The sequence below is a fragment of the Hippocampus bargibanti genome, linkage group LG01, assembly GCF_051943395.1.
Source record: "Hippocampus bargibanti isolate YZ-2025 linkage group LG01, ASM5194339v1, whole genome shotgun sequence".
In the NCBI taxonomy this organism is placed as follows: domain Eukaryota; kingdom Metazoa; phylum Chordata; class Actinopteri; order Syngnathiformes; family Syngnathidae; genus Hippocampus; species Hippocampus bargibanti.
The window spans coordinates 31,631,410-31,649,441 of NC_142734.1; the positions used below are offsets into that span (position 1 = coordinate 31,631,410).

General features: G+C 38.7%; 1 protein-coding gene across 1 annotated transcript in view; it reads right to left on the reverse strand.

Moving 5' to 3' along the window:
• Positions 1-18,032, reverse strand: part of cpne9 (copine family member 9) — a 53,874-nt gene that overhangs the window by 27,487 nt on the left and 8,355 nt on the right. The window contains exons 3-6 of the mRNA XM_089010888.1: positions 11,353-11,399; positions 7,388-7,491; positions 5,530-5,569; positions 3,976-4,052 (exon numbers count right to left, since the gene is read on the reverse strand). Coding sequence (XP_088867014.1) covers positions 3,976-4,052; positions 5,530-5,569; positions 7,388-7,491; positions 11,353-11,399 — 268 coding nt within the window. The remainder of the gene's footprint in view (positions 1-3,975; positions 4,053-5,529; positions 5,570-7,387; positions 7,492-11,352; positions 11,400-18,032) is intronic.

The window sequence follows — 18,032 nt, forward strand, 5'->3', positions numbered from 1 at the left end:
CATGCTGTGATTTTTCCAGATTCTCTGAAACCTTTTGATGATGTTGTGGCACGTAGATGATGAAATCCCAAAAAGGAAAATTGTTTTTAAGGAGTTTGAACTATTTTCTCACGCGGTCGTTTCACAAAGGGGTGAACCTCACCCCCATCTTTGCTTGTGAATGACTGAACAATTCAGGCAAGACACTCACAAATTCTCAGGTAGCCTGTTCACCTTTGTGATGTTCCAAATAGGTGTTTGATGAGTATTCCTTAATCGTATTATTTTGTTTCTTTTATTTTATATTTTATATTTTATATTTTATATTTTATATTTTATATTTTATATTTTATATTTTATATTTTATATTTTATATTTTATATTGTGTTTTATGTTTTATGTTTTAAGTTGTAAGTTTTTTTTTCGTTTTGCATTTTTATTTTATTTTATTTTATTTTATTTTATTTTATTTTATTTTATTTTATTTTATTTTATTTTATTTTAATAACGCAAAGGCCCAACTTCATTGGAATTCAGATTGTGGTTCACGCAACCACCACGCAAAAGCGAGTGGAGTCGGTACTCTCCCTGTGGGCACAGTTTTTTACTGTATTTATTCCAGAAAGCCCGGCCAGGTTTTTGAGCTCATAGATCTATCTCGAAATTGGATTATGAGACAAATATGTATCAGCGCAGGGTAGAGATAAAGGCAATTTTCTCAAGTTAAATTGGGATCAGGCTGCGAGAAGAGGAACGTCATTTTTCAAGGAGGAGGCATCAAAGACAAAAAAAAAAAAAACATTCATTTTAAATATTGCCAAGCAATATTCTCAAACAGCATCTAACTATCTATAGAAGATTGTCATTTGAGCACATCCGTGTGTATGTCCACGCCGCTGTGCATTGAATTGACAGGATCATTTGTCTGGGATGTCTTCTTTTGCTCTTTATTTGTACCTCGGGGTGGGTTCAGAGAAATGGGTCATACTTCTGTTAACTCCAAAGAAGGTTATTTATTTCGAATAAGACAAAAACGTGTCTACTGCCACAACTGGCTCCTGGGCAAAAAAAGACCATTTCTATCTAATCCCAATTCACACAAGGCTGTTTTATCAAACGGTGGGATTATTAATAGATCGTCCTCATTTCTCCACCCTTACAGACGGGCAATTTCTCATTCTTTTGCTTGTTTTTTTTTCTCCCCTTACCTGTACCTTTTTTATGTCAGTATTTTTCATCATACTCAGAACTGCTAAATCCTCACGTTGAAAAACCTTGTGTGTGTGTGTGTGTGTGTGTGTGTGTGTGTGTGTGTGTGTGTGTGTGTGTGTGTGTGTGTGTGTGTGTGTGTGTGTGTGTGTGTGTAGTTTAAAAATAACCACTGGTATCTGATGCTCTCACAGTGCATAGTATGTGTATCCACACCATACAGTCTATCCCACGAACCCCCACATTTATCTTTTCAAAAGGGAGTGAATTTTGAATCATTATTATACATTCAGCCGATACCCTATATTTTGGTCACCATAGCAACACACAGGTAAGTGGAAAGGAGTGCTCGGTTTCGCCACGCAGCATGGAGTCCGTTTCTAAAAGTAGTGGCCCTTTAAAAGCAAACACCCACTGACACGAGGAGGAAACCAGAGCCATACATAAATTGGAAGAGTTGGTCTAAAATCGCGGGGAAGGAAAATTAATAAACAAACAAATAAAACATAAATCCATCGAATCTTGGACATTGAGGATTTTTAGAGATTTTTGTTGTGTATAGGCACCTAAAGTGCAGTCTTCTAAATGGCAACATATATAGCGAGTAGGATCGGCCTCTTTCTTTTTCACCATCCTCTGCCTCTCATCCTCCTCTTCTATCAATTGCTTGTATCTCAGCATCAATCCTCCCCCTCTCTTTTTCTGCTCTACTGGGTTGTCATCTTTCACACGCCTCCCTTTACGTGCCTCTCCTCAAGCCTACCTTGTTTCTTCCCCCCGGGCTTTACTGTCTTATCCAGGAGGACCATTGACAGCTGTCTATCACCTGTAGGTCATCATCAGAGAGACAGACCGTATGGGGGGAAATTTATTCTGATTGTTTCACTTCCAAAAAGTAGAACAAGCCAAAAAGTCTGTCGCTCGGGGCTGCTCTCTATGCACCTTTTATTAGTTTTCCCCAATGTTCAGATTGTTGTGGAAATTGAAATGTCAGATCAAAGCCATCCAAATAAATTGCTGCGGATTCTGCATTAGGGAAAAATATGGCACGTTTATGTTCTTTCGAATTTGGTTGCACGTGAGTTAGATCTTGAATAATAGGCTCCTCGGGTGACTGCACGGATACATCAGTCAGGCTCTGTTGGCTTTGATTTGTTTGGCAGTTAATAAATCAATTGGAATATCAATATTCTGATTTGTTGGACATATTATTTCCAATGTCCTTTGTTCCAGCTTCAATGGTCGATATGAATAGAGCTGCATTGTATTGCAGTGTATTCCTCTTGGCATAGCTCCATCAAGTGGATGATTAGCACAACTGCAGCCAATGTTTTGACTTCTATTCTATAATGCGGTACGGCCTGTATATGAAAGACATATTAAAATAGCTATTTTTTTGTCTTATACTACACTGATTCACTGTGGCAGCCCCTGACAGAAAAAGCCACAAGGAAAAGAAGATTGGAATACATGTTATCGCCCCCTACACGACTTGAGTTGAGCAACTCTCAACTAAAGCTGGACTGATCACAGCGGTGTATTACATGCTGCTTGTCTAAAAAAAAAAAAATGTTCCATACCTAATTACCTAATAGCATTCAGTTTTCCTTATAATCCGATGCACCTTATATATGGATGAATATTCTGATTTCTTGGACATATTATTTCCATTGGTTCTTTGTTGCAGTTGCAATGGTTGTGACAGGTCGATATGAATAGAGCTGTATTGTATTGTATTGTAGTCTATTCCGCTTCGAATAGCTCCATCTAGTGGAAGCACAACGCAACTGCAGCCACTGTTGTGGCCTTTATTCTATAATGCGGTGAGCCCTATATATACGAAAGCCGTATTAACATTGGCAATTCATTGCCTTATACTACAAAGGGATATATAGTTCGGAAAATCTAGTACCAAAAAGCACCACTTGCATTTGATAAACCTGACACAAGCATGTCATTTGATTTCCTTGAAAGTCAAAGCAAGTGCAAGGGAAGATGCCTAATATACTGCAATCAAGCACACAGCACAGGTTTCCATATTTGACAAGCAAATGACTCATAAATATTTCATGCGCAGCGCTTTTACCACGTTAGTTGCACCCGAAGGATATGAAGAGCAAATAAGGTAAAACTGACTGTAGACAATTTTTTTGGGGGCTGTGTTTGTTTAATTGTAACAAAAAAACAGAACTACCAAACAGAAAGGACCCTGCCCTAAATTTAAAACCGCGGTTCATATTTTTACCTTTTCACACAGACTATGGATAAAATCACAAAGGTTTCATCCAAACACGAGGTAGGAGTGGAATGTCATAACTTTTTAAATCACACTTGTCATCAATTATAACATAAAATTGTCAACATGTCTCGGCATTGATTTGGCGTAAAATTGGAGGCTGGTGTTTGCATGACATGTGGTTCTGGAAAATAATCGATGTCTGAGGAGGTAATAGTGGGGGTGGGGGTCGCATGGGGGTTACCAATTGTCTTATCACTCATTATTTCTATGCTAGACCTTGATTTTGTTCAGTTGCACTGTGCCCTTCGATGAGCAAAGACGTTTAGCACCGTCTTACCTAGGACATTGCAATCTAATAGAAGAAACCAGTTGAGGCGATACTCACTTTATCACTGAGATGGCTATTACAGCTTTGATTTCATCAGGGGTTGTCCATCAATATTTATGAGCGTACATTTCATTATCATTGAACACAATAGTAGAAATTGGGAATTAATTTGTCGTGAGTAATTATATTAGCATCAGCAAGATTATATTACACAACTTACGAAAGAGTTTTCTCCAGCCGTCCTCCCGTGGAACCAATGATTTCTCCAAGGGTGCAAAACGTCTGGCCCAAAAAATCCTGAGGAAAAAGTAAATAAAAACGAATGACTGAAAAGACAATTGAGTGAGGGATTTTTTTGTTTTTTACATATATACATCTTTTAAGTATCATACTATTGCCATCATGAAAACACAAATGGATTGTATAGGCAATATTTCTAACCATCTTTGATACCGCTTCCCCTCTATAGGCTGCATATGTGAGCCTAGCATAGCTGATTTTGAGCATGGTCTTTGGGAATAAAATGGGACATGCTTGCTCCCAATGGAGAGATCTCGGGCCAGATTCGAACCTAAATCTCAGATTCATCAGGCAAGGATTCTAACGACTCGTACATTTGCATTGCAAGGAGATAGAAATAACAATGATTGAACATCCCCACAAGATTTTTTGATTTGGGGTGTGTATTTTCATTGTGCGGATGTGTGTTGTCGTGGAATGATTCTACATTGACACCGAAATAAACGTGCACACTACAGTGGACAGACATAAATGGACAGACGTCAAAGTGCGGTGGCAACACACAAACAAGCGTCGTGGTAATTTATGTTTGTGTGTGTGTTTAAATTTTAAACCACTGAAAACCTTACAACACTAAACAACTGCATTAAGGAACATTTTACTACATATCAAATGATGAATCAATCAATCAAAAGAAGAGAGTGTAGGCTCATGGCCAATCGTTCCCAGGGCATTTGTGAACAGCACACTGAGTTTGAATTGCTCCCACGCCAGCTGCATGACAACCACCTATTGTACTGTATGTAGGCCATTATGCTAACAGCCTAGCAAGGTAGCCACCAGTACTGAATTGTACTTGTCCACTCTGTCGCTATTATAAATCCTCATACAGTGAAATTATCTTCACTCCTTTATGTACCTTGCAACCTTATAATATAGCCAATTTTGTCACCGCTGTCCGTGAAAAGCTAGATGCTAATGGTAACTCCACTACATTTGTGAAGGGCTTCTTGAGAGAACAAGTTGAAACATTAAACGTTTTTGTCATGTGTCCTTGATGCGTTTAGCACCTGTTAATGTCCCGACACAATCTGGTGTCGCTTCAAACAACAGCTGCTTGTACATTTGAAGTCCTGCCGGCAGTGAGATAAGACGTGGAAGAACAGTACGAAGTGGGCAAGTTCTCTGCCTTGGGGCTGTTTGTCCTTGATGAAACGAGATGAAAGAATGGGAGAAAAAGCAACCAAGGGGACTATTTTAGAACAAATAATGGAATGAGTGAATGAGGATGAGCATAACAGGGGATTTTTAATCATAAACCACTCACCTTCTGCGCTCCGATGTGATTGATAGATTTGTGGAGGGGAAAAAGGAAGAAAAGATTGTCAGTGCATTACGCTACATTGAGTTCTGAATGGCATAAGAGTCATAACATGGCTGTTATTCACTCGAACTTTAAATGAGTTTGCGGCGCAAATGAGAGCTATCAGGTCTGAGTCAAAACTGTCATTTGACCTTGACATACTGGACTTACGTGTTTGGAAATGTTGCAGCTTCTGGAGTCCACATTGTACCTGGCGGAAACACAAATATGGGAGAAAAAAAACAGTCTCAACATCTGGTGACATTTCGATTTGCAAGTAGCATATTAGCAGTGGTATGTTGTTGGCGAATGATGTGGGCAATTGGGCCATTTCTTTATTTTCATTCAAGTCACCTCGGATTTTTCAAGACATTTTTTGGGTGGGAAAAACGCTACTTCTCAGAATATTGCCCTATCCAAATCAAAGTTTATGTGGGTAACAGCAGACCTAGACTCATTCTTTTTCATGTGACTTAAAACAAAAAAAAAGCCAATTTACACTAGTGTGATTTATTGACCGGCGAGTTATTTTTAGAATAGCCCAAAGGGTTACTCATGTGCTCCTTTGGGGCTACCTGCTGCCTGTGGGCACCATGTTTGTTGCCCCTGATCTGGGAGGATTACTTCCACAAGTGCAGTTGCTTGTTTGGGAACAAACAGTACTCTGGACATATATTTCAATGTGACATTTCAAATACCTCTTGGCTAATGGTGGCAATGTTGCATGCGTGCAGATTGCTCAGATCACACTAAGATATTCTACAATGATCCTCCATTCGTGCTTCAATACTTGCTGATTGCATGCAATTGAGCTTATCTACTCAACAGCGCATTTTTCACAGCGCAAACAAGTATGTGAATTTAATGATCTCCAAGGCTGGCAATTCTGCCTGCTTTAAAGAAACAACCTTGAATAACGATAATTACAATGCCTAAATTCGATATAATAAGGAATAAAAAATGGCTACTCTTCACCAGAAAAAAATATTCTAAAAAAAGTTGATAAACACTTTCATTGAATTGTTTTCATCTGACTACAGCATTAAGCCTGGATGATGTAGTTCCACACCACTGAAAATTATAACCCCAATGATAAACATATTGAAAAAAAATAGTCATGTAAATTAATAGATACATAAATGAATGAATGAATAATTGTATGGTCGTTTTTTGAAACAGCCTTTTAGATTGACTAACATTAACTCATTCACTGCCAGAAGATGTGCAAAATATGTCGACTCCAGTGCTTTTGTCATTTTCACTCAAATTAGACCCAGAATATTGAGTTTTAGGACTACACAAACATTCAATACAGCGTTAGAAACCTTAGACAATGTTATTTCTTCGTAAAAAAAATACTTAATTCCCAAGTTATATGGGTCTGGAATTACTTGATCTTGAAAGGGGGGAAGCTGTACAAAATACAAAACAATACATACATATGGATTCATATAGCATTTTAACAACAGCTGAAGCAGTAACAAAGTGCTAACATGGACAAAAGGCAAATACTGCCCGCTCGTGGAAGGGAAGAACATTGCCAGAGGTCTGACCAGCGCTTTATCAACAAAAAAAATCCAAAACCCAAAATAAATTCGGGAATGGCGCTCCACGTTTTGATATTCGGAAACGGCAGCAAATGAGTTAATTTGTGCATGACTACGAATGTCCAATTCCACACCATATACAACAATGTTTGTATCCTATTTTTGGTACAATTTAACAACTTTAATATCTTCAGTTTAGTTAAAGCAATTGTAACAATAATTATGCAGCTAATACCCTGCAGATAACGATAATGTAGAATGTGAGTGACTTATAAAAGCTATTGGCAAATGATTAAAAAAGGTGAGTGAAATGAAATGGGTATAACAAAAAATCTAATCTAATCAGGGAGGCCCACAAGTAGCTCGCCAGTTCATTGCCATACCGCTCGGAATGAGTTTTCTTTTCACCAAATTGAGTTGTGATGAAACAGAGTCACTTTGGGTTGATTTCGGGAATTTGAATAAAGCATCAAGTTACTTACACATCAAACCTTAGATTTTGCTTTTCTTCAAAGAAGAAATCCAAGACGAACTTTCTGACAAAATCCGGGTTCCGGGTATTATCGATTACCTCTGTCCGTCCAGACTACAACAATGGAAAAGTCAATACATGAGATACAACCTCCATCAAAAAATAATTAAAAGAAAGTAAGTCGTATTAATATGATGACAACATTTGTGACAGTGAAGACACTCAAATATCAATTAAAACATGATCTCAAAAAAGGGGCTTGGGCTTTGTAATAAATGTTGTGTCCCCTGTGAAATCTGGAGGCTATTTCGAGTAAGACTCGAGGCTCTCGATCCCGCACAAGTCTAGTTGTCAACATTCTCCGGCTGACAATCACATCACCACTAATTCCCCCAGTGGACTACGAGCCTCGCCTCGACGGTCTATCCCAAAAGCACCATGTAATGAGCTATTGATTGTGGCACTGCCTCGCCACGGCTCCAAAACCTAGACTCATGTTTTTAGTGCCCTGGACACATAGGCGATGCTATCAACTGCATCCTTTACCCCATAGGGGTACTCACGGAAGTGCCCTGGACCTTCGAACCGACCCGCTGTATAAGCCCCACAGATTCCAGTTGGTTTCAAATTTCAATCAACAGTGTTTTTTATTAATTAATTATATTTTTTGATAGCTGCATTGTTGTACGTGAAACAATTTGGGACATTTTTTTTTCAACCAAAATCAATCAGATTTGAATTTGTAAATTATTCTGAATTATTAATGCTTATGTTGTCTTGACACCTTCCCTTGAAGCCATGGAGGCAAAATAACAAAAGAAATTAAATAAAAATCACTTAACAATAATTGTTCTTAAATATGGCCCCCACTATGCTGCCTCAAGTTGAAAACGAAAGTCACGCAGTGGAAAGTGAAGTTTGAGGCTCCTCCTACACGTCGAGAAGAGACAGATGAGGTGGCTCAGGGAGGTTTATTAGGATGCTGGATGCCTATATTGGATTGGATTGGATTGGATATGCCTTTATTAGTCTCACAGTATATGGTGCATGTCCCAAAGGCAGGAGGTCTCGGGATTGACCCAGGACATGCTGTGAAGACTATTTCTCTCGGCTAGCCTAGGAATGCCTTAAAGGACAACCGACGTCTCCGGACAAGTTGTGTCCATAATTTGTAAAATGGCTTCAAATGACTTCTACTGAGCGTATTTTACAAAGATTCCACCGCATATAGCTATGTTTTATGTTTTAAGACTCGCGCTGAACATTCCGGAAGTCTTGTTTTTGAGTTGGCGACGAGTCCTCACCGTACGTCACTGAAGGAACGCCCCTCACCGAGAAAGGACATACCTTGCACACCTCAATGCTTTTTGCGGTACTTTGTTTGGTCTGAAAACTTTGTGTTGATCCGTGTTGATGGCGAAATTAGAAGGAAAACACACAAATAACGCAATGGTGAATCGTATGTTACACCGAGACAACTCTTTGATGTTCGTTGACAAAAATTCCAAAGTGAAGAATAAAACTATTTCCAACGGAGCTCTGCCGCCATCTTCTGCATTTTCTGTGACACTACACCTCAGTCTTGATCACTCAAAATGACCCTGAAGACCTTCTTTAATCGATTACAAACATTTATACTTTCCTCTTCAGAACTATTTGAATCATATTCATAACTGGATGTGTAACAAGAAAGCATATTATCCGAATTTGAAGCCATTGTTTTGATTCTCGAGCAAGGCAAGACGTCTTGGGGTGACGTCACGTACTGAGGGCGGGACTTTTTGAAAATGCTCAATTCGCAGCTCAATTGTTTGCAGATTTTGGACACTTTAAGTCATTTTCATTGGTGTTTTGCATTTGACTAAAAATATCAGTCTGCGTGTTTTGGGTATTTTGGATGCTATAAAACGTTTTTCTGATGTCAGTTAGGAAACAAAAAAATGGTGTCGGTTGTCCTTTAAGAGCCTGTGAGATGAGCTGGAAGAGGTGGCTGGGGGCAGGGAAGTCTGGTCTTCCTTGCTAAAGCTGTTGCCCCTGCGATCCAACCCCAGAAAAGCAGTAAAAATGGATGGATTTGTGTTCTGAAATGTTCTTTTTGAGTTGCTTATCACTAAGACAGAAAATATAAATCAACAGTGGTATGATTTGCGCCAGTCTGCTCTCTGTTCCCATCCAATCTCAGTACAGTATTGGCACTAATTCAATAAACAGTTATTGCTCGATGATACAATCACAAGTACCATGTGAAGGAGGCATTTTCACAAATAGCTTCACTTTCCTGCTGTATCGACGTACTGAAGAAGCCGTCAATTTATATGTGTCTTGTAAATGTCTGGAGTAATACTTGCTAGCAGTTGTTATAAAGAGCGCCTTTCAAGGCTATTGATTCATGGTGTTATGTGAATATCTCCAATTATATGGACCAAAATAAATGCTCTCTGTCGGTTGTTTTTTATAATTGGCCCCCGACATTCTTTTCATATGCCCTCCTGAAAACTGGGCTGTGGTGACAGCTCTGTCCACAGATCACCTCTTTGTACTGAGCTGTCAGCATTGGTTGCTCAGGTAACAAGGTAGTGCACTGGGGTGTGCACTGGCGCTGCAATATACAAACAAGAGCAGTAATACAAATATTAATAGATGAAGACGTCTTAAATGTTTTTGGACAGTTTATTGTTGTTACTTTTAATAAGCGTAAGTTCCTAAGTTTATCAGGTCCTTGCGCTCACATCGTGCCCTTGCTCAACTCTGAGCTCTGCCTCATCTGAATTACAAGTATAAGATGCACCATCAAGAAATGGGCTACTTTAACTCATTCACTGCCAGACGGTTTTTGTCATTTTCACTCAAATTGCATGACCCACAGAATATTGAGTTTTAGGACTATATAAATATTCAATGCAGCGTAAGAAACCATAGTCTCTCTTCTTTTTTCGGAAAGAAGCAATTAATTCCCAAGTTATATGGGTCTGGGTATGTCTGAACTTGAAATCAGAGCGGCTGTACAAAAGGCCCCCTCGTGGGAGACAAAAACATTGCCAGAGGTCTGACCAGCGCTTTATCCGCATCCCCACGTAAGAAACACAAAAACCTGAACTCATTCGTGAATGCCGCTCCATGTCAGGCTTTTCAATTCCCGAATAAATTCGGGAATGAAGGTGAATGAGTTAAATTGTTTTCATATAGGGCATTATATGGTGCATTGAATGGAATTTACAGATGGAGTAACACTAAAGCGAATACAATACAATTCAATACTTTATGCCTTCATTTATACAGTGTTTTCACAACAGCTTTTGCAGGGGTATCTTAACAGATTGCATTTACTCATAGTAACCCTCTTTTCCCTAGTTTTTGAATCAAACAGGCAAAATTATACCAGTCATAAAAAGAAATAAAAACGGGTATACTGAATTTTGTTCAAATGCCCAATTTTCCAATTGACACAAACGATCACTGTAAATTTAGAATGATTGAAGCCAAAACAGGAGTAGCTGTTACAAGTGTGTCATTGGATGTGTCCACCATATCCAGGATTACTTTGAAGTATGCACCAGTGATTTTACTTCTCATCTTTCACCTCTGAAGGGAGCAGGGGGGGGGGGCTAACATGGAAATGTGACAAGACAGTTGTGAAGGCAGAAGTAATGAATGAAAGGTTATATGTTCCTCCTATAAATTGTAAAAACAGACAGCAATTTTGCAAGATGCCAGGGGGAGTCGTGAAGTGCATATATATCAAGAAAAAAGGTGAATCTCCGCTGCGTTGTGTTTTTTCCCGTCTTTTATAGAGGAGCTGTTTTTTATAGCATGTGCAGACTGCGATTACACAGTGTAGACATATTTGGGGAGACTGACGTTTTTTTTTTTTGTGTCTCTGCACTTTTGAAAGTCACTCACAGCCATGGTCAACACAGATGGAAAAAAGGACATCAGATAATAACACGTAATAAAAAAAATGAAATATGGTCGTACCTCCCTCCACTCTTTGGTTCCTATCGCCTGCAAATAGAGGACCACCACTGAAAAGAAAAGCGTTGGACAAGAATTAATTTGGACACGAGTGCAGACGACATTGATTGAAAAAGGAACAGGGAATGTACATAACCCTTCAAAGGCTAAAACATTTTTCAACTGCAAAATCAAATGAACAATAAGGATTTTTTTTACCCAAGTGTGACTCAGATTTTACAAATTTTGGCTCCATTATTACTTTAAATGTGTCAGAAGTTTAATGTGAGAATTGGTCTTTGCTCTTTTGGATCTTTGTAATGCCAAGTAGTTACGAACCAACAAAAAAAAAACACATTTTAATTAATTAAGAACAACAACAACAAAATGACATTTGAATGCAGAATATTTTAAGAACTTCACCAGGTAATGATAAAGGCATGTCATTGGCTAATGGTGAACATTTATTTTGATTTCATTGTGCGATTTTAATCACAAAGGTTGGTTTTTTTTTATTTGTAGAAGCCATAAAAAACAGACACAAGTGACTTTGAATTTGTACCAATGCACCCACAACCAGAGCTTTTATTTCTGAGCTGCGTCGTGCGCAACGGCATAAATCAGCGATAATTCTGCAGCCAACCAACCAAATGAAGCTAACAAATTCATCACTTTGTCATGATAAAATGAAACGCAAATATGCTTGCCCGAGCATACAAAACAGCACTCGCTCGAGTCTCTAATTGGATCTTTTAATAATCGGTCAAATCGAACTTTTTTTCTATTTTGCTAGGAACAATCAGCCACTCCGTGTCTCGATGAAATTCATTCGCTGGAACGAACTTGAGACAGTTTTGGACCAGCATGCGATTAAAACCATATTTCTCTCTCCTAATGAGCAATTAAATCAGGGGAGATCATGGAGAAGGAGCAGAAGGAAAGGAGGCTCTGGAGTCATGCATCTTTGGCAGAAAATCCTTCTTTTGTTCCATTATCCGCCGCAATGTTTTCATTGGGCTTTGTTCCTCTGAGTAGCATAAAGGAATGATTGTGGACAAGAGGAAGGCATGAGACGCATCGAACATACTCGAGAGATCCTGTCTCTTCTCCAACATGTCAAGTCATGATGTCCAAGCCCCCAGAAGCATTTTGTCGCAAATCAAAGTCAAGGGACCTTGGTACCTCCCCAAGGTTGCAGAATAACGGCACCAAAGCTCGGCGGCCACATCACACTAATCCAATGGAGTGTCAGCCAAAGAACCTGACTGATTACCTCTTTTATGGAAAGTGACTGAGAGAGCAAAGTGCCCATCTGGTTAGGCTCGGAGCAGCCAAATCACAAGGCTATTCATTGCCAACACTCAAAGGTCCAGTTCTAAATACAACTCTTGACGATAGACTACAGGACAAGGCCCAGGGTGACTTCGAAAAAGACTCAAGTTGGATTCATGCACAAATGCCAAACGTCATTTTAAAAGCGACAAACAACTAGGAGGACACTTTGCATCATGTCTCCAGCATGGATTAAGCCCATAAATCTGAGCAAGTTCCGTATTCAGCCACTTCAATCAGAAAAGGTGTGCTTCTGCTTACATTTTGGGCTACACAGATTCTCTCATTAGGTTGAGTGTATCACTTTTGCAATTTAAGGAAATGTAGGCACTCTGGCTGTAGCCACCTTGACCGGTTCCTCTCAAATAGTATGTGACTTAGACAACTTTAGCGGTGCTGTCTTGAAGGTGACACATTGTCTCAAACATTTTGATTCAATTAACTGCTTCCGCACTCCACTGATGATGTCCGTGTGACAGAGCACCGCCTGACTGGTGCTGGCAGCTTGGAGTTTTGATTTATCTTATGGTGGGAACGGGGAATTACATTATCAGTATATAATTTCCGGGTCCAGACACAAGTCAAATTCACATTTAATGTCTGAAATGTATTTCAAATGGATCATTTCACATATCTCCAAAAATATCCAAAACCTAAATCTCTAGTCCTGGAGCTGAACATGCCTGCATTAAAGTAATTACAGAAATTAAAATGTATCCCAGCCATATTTAATCACGTTGAGATATTATCGATAAACTACGTCTTATCTGTACAATAAGAATAAAGTATGGACAGTGGTTAACCAATGGAATTGTAAAGCATTGTTTGTTGAGTCCAGTTAGAAGAACTGGACAATAAAAAGCATGGGTGAGCTTCATTCTGAATATGTCCTTCAATTAGCACTAGGCTGTTGAATTATGAATTTAATGTGACCGCCGTCAGATCTGAATAAAACAGCACGCCAAAGTTTTGCATTTTGTTTCTGGTTTTTAACTGCATTTACGGCATATCCAAAACAATCCAATAGTAATTGTTATTTTATTTTATTTTATTTTATTTTATTTTATTTTGTATTTATGTATTATTATTTCTTTGTTTTTGTTCCAGAAAAAGGCCTCCTTGGGCATTCCGTCAATTGTTACGGAACAGTTTGTTCTGCCTATCACACAAGTTTTGGTTCTTTTCTTCATTTATTTTGCCTCTTATTTTGAAAGCCATGCCTTTATTCGGGCATAAGCAGTGTCTAAAATAACGTCAGAAAAGTATGGACAGTGGTTAACCAATGGAATTATAAAGCATTGTTTGTCGATGATGGATGCAATTTACTGACCGAAGCAAAGACTGAGTGGGCAGCTCAAATGGTGTGACAGACTAACCCCGTGATAATCACAGTTTTTATTTGGCTTGAAATAATGATGGACAGTTGATGATGGATGGGTGCCCAGGCTGTTGCTGAATGATAAATGATGCGCCAGCAACATTTTCAAAATTGCCCACGTCTGTCAGTTTTGGTTCATCCAGTTATTATTTTGCAACAGCCCAGCACCCTTTTCGGGGTGGACTTCGTCCACTGCTGGAAGATGGCTTGCATCTGCGCCAATATGCCGAGCACACTCATGAGGATGACTGGTTCAGATAATACATGGATACAGTCATTGATAGAACGATTTTATATACACATCCTTAAACATCCAATGTTGCCACTTTAGAACCTTGCGTATCTGTAGTGTGTACCGTTACTTAAACATTCTTATTGTTCTTGCCAAAACAAATATGCGAAACATTCTTATTATGGTTTGAGATCATATTTCACCCTTGTATCTCGTAGCTAATAGGTTCCTTCGAAATGATGTCATTCCTGCGGTATATACCTTGGGTGGGGAGACAGTTTGACAGAATTTGACTCAAGGGGGCACAAGATCTGACCTTTGTGGGACATCGTGTGTGAAACCCATTTGATGAGATTCAGAAATAAGAGCTAAAGCAAAGAACAGAACACTCAGTCCTAAATAGTAAATGAATACAGTACACTCTAACACATTTCCATTTTTTATTTCATTTAAATATTTATTTTGCCAAACTATGAGTTAGATTTCTCTAACATACTAAGTATTAACTCACTGCCATTCCCAAATTTATTCTGGCATTAAAATGCATGACGCGGAGCGCCATTCCCGAATTTGTTCAGGTTTTGGTTTTTCTTGCGGTGGGGTGCGTCGATGAAGCGCTGGTCAGTCCTCTGGCAATGGTTTTCCCTCCCACAAGGGGGCAGCATTTGCCTTTTATACAGCTGCCCCCATTTTAAGCTCATATAACTCCAGATTTATAAAACTTAGAAAATAACTTTTCTGGTGAATGGAGAGAGACTGACATTTCTTACGCTGCATTGAATGTTTATATAGTCCTAAAAATCAATGTTCTGTGGGTGCTGCAATTTGAGTGAAAATGACATAAACCCTGGCACTGGAGTGGACACATTTTTGCACATCGTTTGGCAGTGAATGAGTTAAAGTATTCCCACAAATTTCGGCCAATGATTGCAAATCACTTGTGTCTGGGTGCTCGATTCCGAAAAAAACAAACAATTGCATGTCTAAAAAAAATACAAAGTTAATGTTCAAACGATACAGTCACAGGTGGTCTAATCATGATTAAACATCTAAAAATGTATCTGGTTTTCACTGATCAACGGATAAAAAGCTTACTTGCAGTCATGTTGAGCGCTCTTTAATCGAGTGTGCCAGTATTTCATCAGGTTTCAAAAGAATATCTCACATCGCATTGTCTCTGAAGAAAATAACAGACATTTGATTTGCTTTGAAGTCACAATTTCCCCGATCGAGCTCCTGCGAGTCAGAGGAAAGACTTCACATGGGAAAAACAAAGGCTAGTGCGACTTTTCAAGGACAAGCGACAGAGTAGTTGAGGTCAAGCATGCCTGGAATATGTTAAAACCTCTACAAGAAGAGACCGAATATGACCGAATATGTCATATGAGTCAACTCGGGTGACTTTCTACTAACCACGAGTCTCATTAAAAACAAATAAAATAAATAAAAAAAATACAAATACGGGCATCTTCTTGAAAACACTGACTGGCAGCATAAATTGCAAAGAGCCTTCATGAATAGAAATTTGCTTCATATGTCTTTGCAAACATGAGCCGAAATGGATTTGGATACAACTTGCACTGGTTCATCTTATTCATGTTATTCACATGTTTTATTTATTCAACATATACAACGGAGACTAAAACATAGCAATGTACTACAAAGACTCAGCTGTGTCTTGAAGCAGTCGAGTGAAGATAAATAAATAAGCAGATGACATATTCTTTTTTTGCAGTAGCAGCAGAAGATACATCTTTTAATGACTCTAGTGGAAATAGTGACCAACCGCTATTTTCTAATGGAGCATATAATTAGCATATATTTCAGCTTCATTACGTAAAACAGCTGTGGGCCAACTGTGTCGACCGGTAAATATTCCTAAATGAATAGTGAAAGTGAAACTAAACCTGTTATGGAACACAGACAAAATAAATATTAACATATTTCTTCACATTGATAAATTTGACTACTCCTAACATGCTAACTTTGTTTTGAATGACGAATGATTGTCATTTCTTCTCGACAAAAGGCAGCAAAGAACAAAGTAGCCTCGAGTCGTTCCCAGTTGGCATAAGCCTTTTAAATACAGCCCGTCTGCATAATTGATCTGAACGTATAGTCAGAGATTTAATAATGCATGACGTGCAGAGTGTTTGATATTTATGTTAGAGCATTTCATGTGGGCAAGAGCTTCTTTCAAAATAAACAAAAATTGCCACACATCTAAAAGAAAAAAATCTATGACTAAGATATATGTCTGATTTACCGGATTCGCTTATTTTATTTTCATTTAATGACTGATTTTTTTTTTTTTTAACCTATGTTGGACACATACCAATTTGCAGTGTTGATCTGTCTGCAAAGATCCGACTGAAAACAAAGCAAAATGCCTTTGAATTTGAATAAATTACCATAGGAATGGCTTGGAAATTGCCTTCTCAATCACTATTTGTAATTCAAAAACATTATAAGTAGCTTACATAGCCGTATACAGTTAAAATGTCTACCACATAATGGCAGGACTGCGCACTGTGGGTGCTGTCTATAAATAAAACAGAACAAAACAAATGAAAGAGGAATTAGTAGTCACATACATGTTGACTGAAGCAACTACAGCCCAGAAATGTTTAAAATTAAAGTATTTTCAGCATATGAGCCATCGACTGACTCCCACAAAACCGAAGCTAACACATTTTGGCCCATGATTACATTTCTAACTTGACTATAATCCAACTTTTAGTTTTGACCCATATTTTGCACCCAGACACGTTTCTAGGTCAGTTTCTGCAAAGCGAGCACAACAAAGCAATTTTGCTTGCGATCTATGTTTCAAAGGAAACTAACGACAACGCCCATTCGGATATGACTACAGATGGATGATAGATTCAAAGGACACAACAACAGGAATAGGCAAGAAAAATAAAATGTCTTGGGTAGGTTGGACAACAAGACAGGTGAATTTATAAAAACCTATCAGCCCTGAAATCAAAGAGGGGATTGCTTACGCCAGCATCCTGGGCTTTCATTTAGTGATGTATGTCTTACTGTCGAAAGCAAAAAAAAAAATAAAACCATCACTCTAACTGGCAAGTTTCCTTGATCCTGACTGCAGATGGAGGAACAAAAATTGATCACACCGTTACTCCTCCATGTGTGGGCAAACGAATGCAGGCATCAAGTAATTTGGTGGCGAAGAAGAACAAACTCTAATTTAATTTACACGAAGAGCAAGCATCCGGACAACAATGGTACAGCATCCCCAAGGACAAAGTCGAAGGCAGCAACAAATTAGATCAGGGAGAGGTATCTCACAGATTTTCTTTGCCACCTTACCGGTTGCTCAAAATGACTTTAAAAAATGGATAGCAAGTGTCCTTTTATCAGCGTACGCAGATGTAATCATGTTCTTGTTCCGAAAAGAAAACTGTGAAATGTGATGATGGAATTGTACTCAATCATGAACATGTTGTGTCACTCATTGGGTCTGGGAAAATCTGGACTCAACTCAGTCCTGTCGAATATTTGTATGCAATTCTGCACAGTTCCCATTAATTGGTGGGCGTTTTGGTCTTGCGACATGGCAGCAACCAATAAATGTTAAAAACTGAAAGAATTGATAAAGACGAGATTCGGACTTTAGCAAGCATCATGGCATTATACATGCTTGATTTGTTTTCATTGGACGAATACAATGATGTGGCGGGCCAGATTTGGCCCCCGGGCCTTGACTTGTAACACCAGTACGGTAATATCTCAAATGCT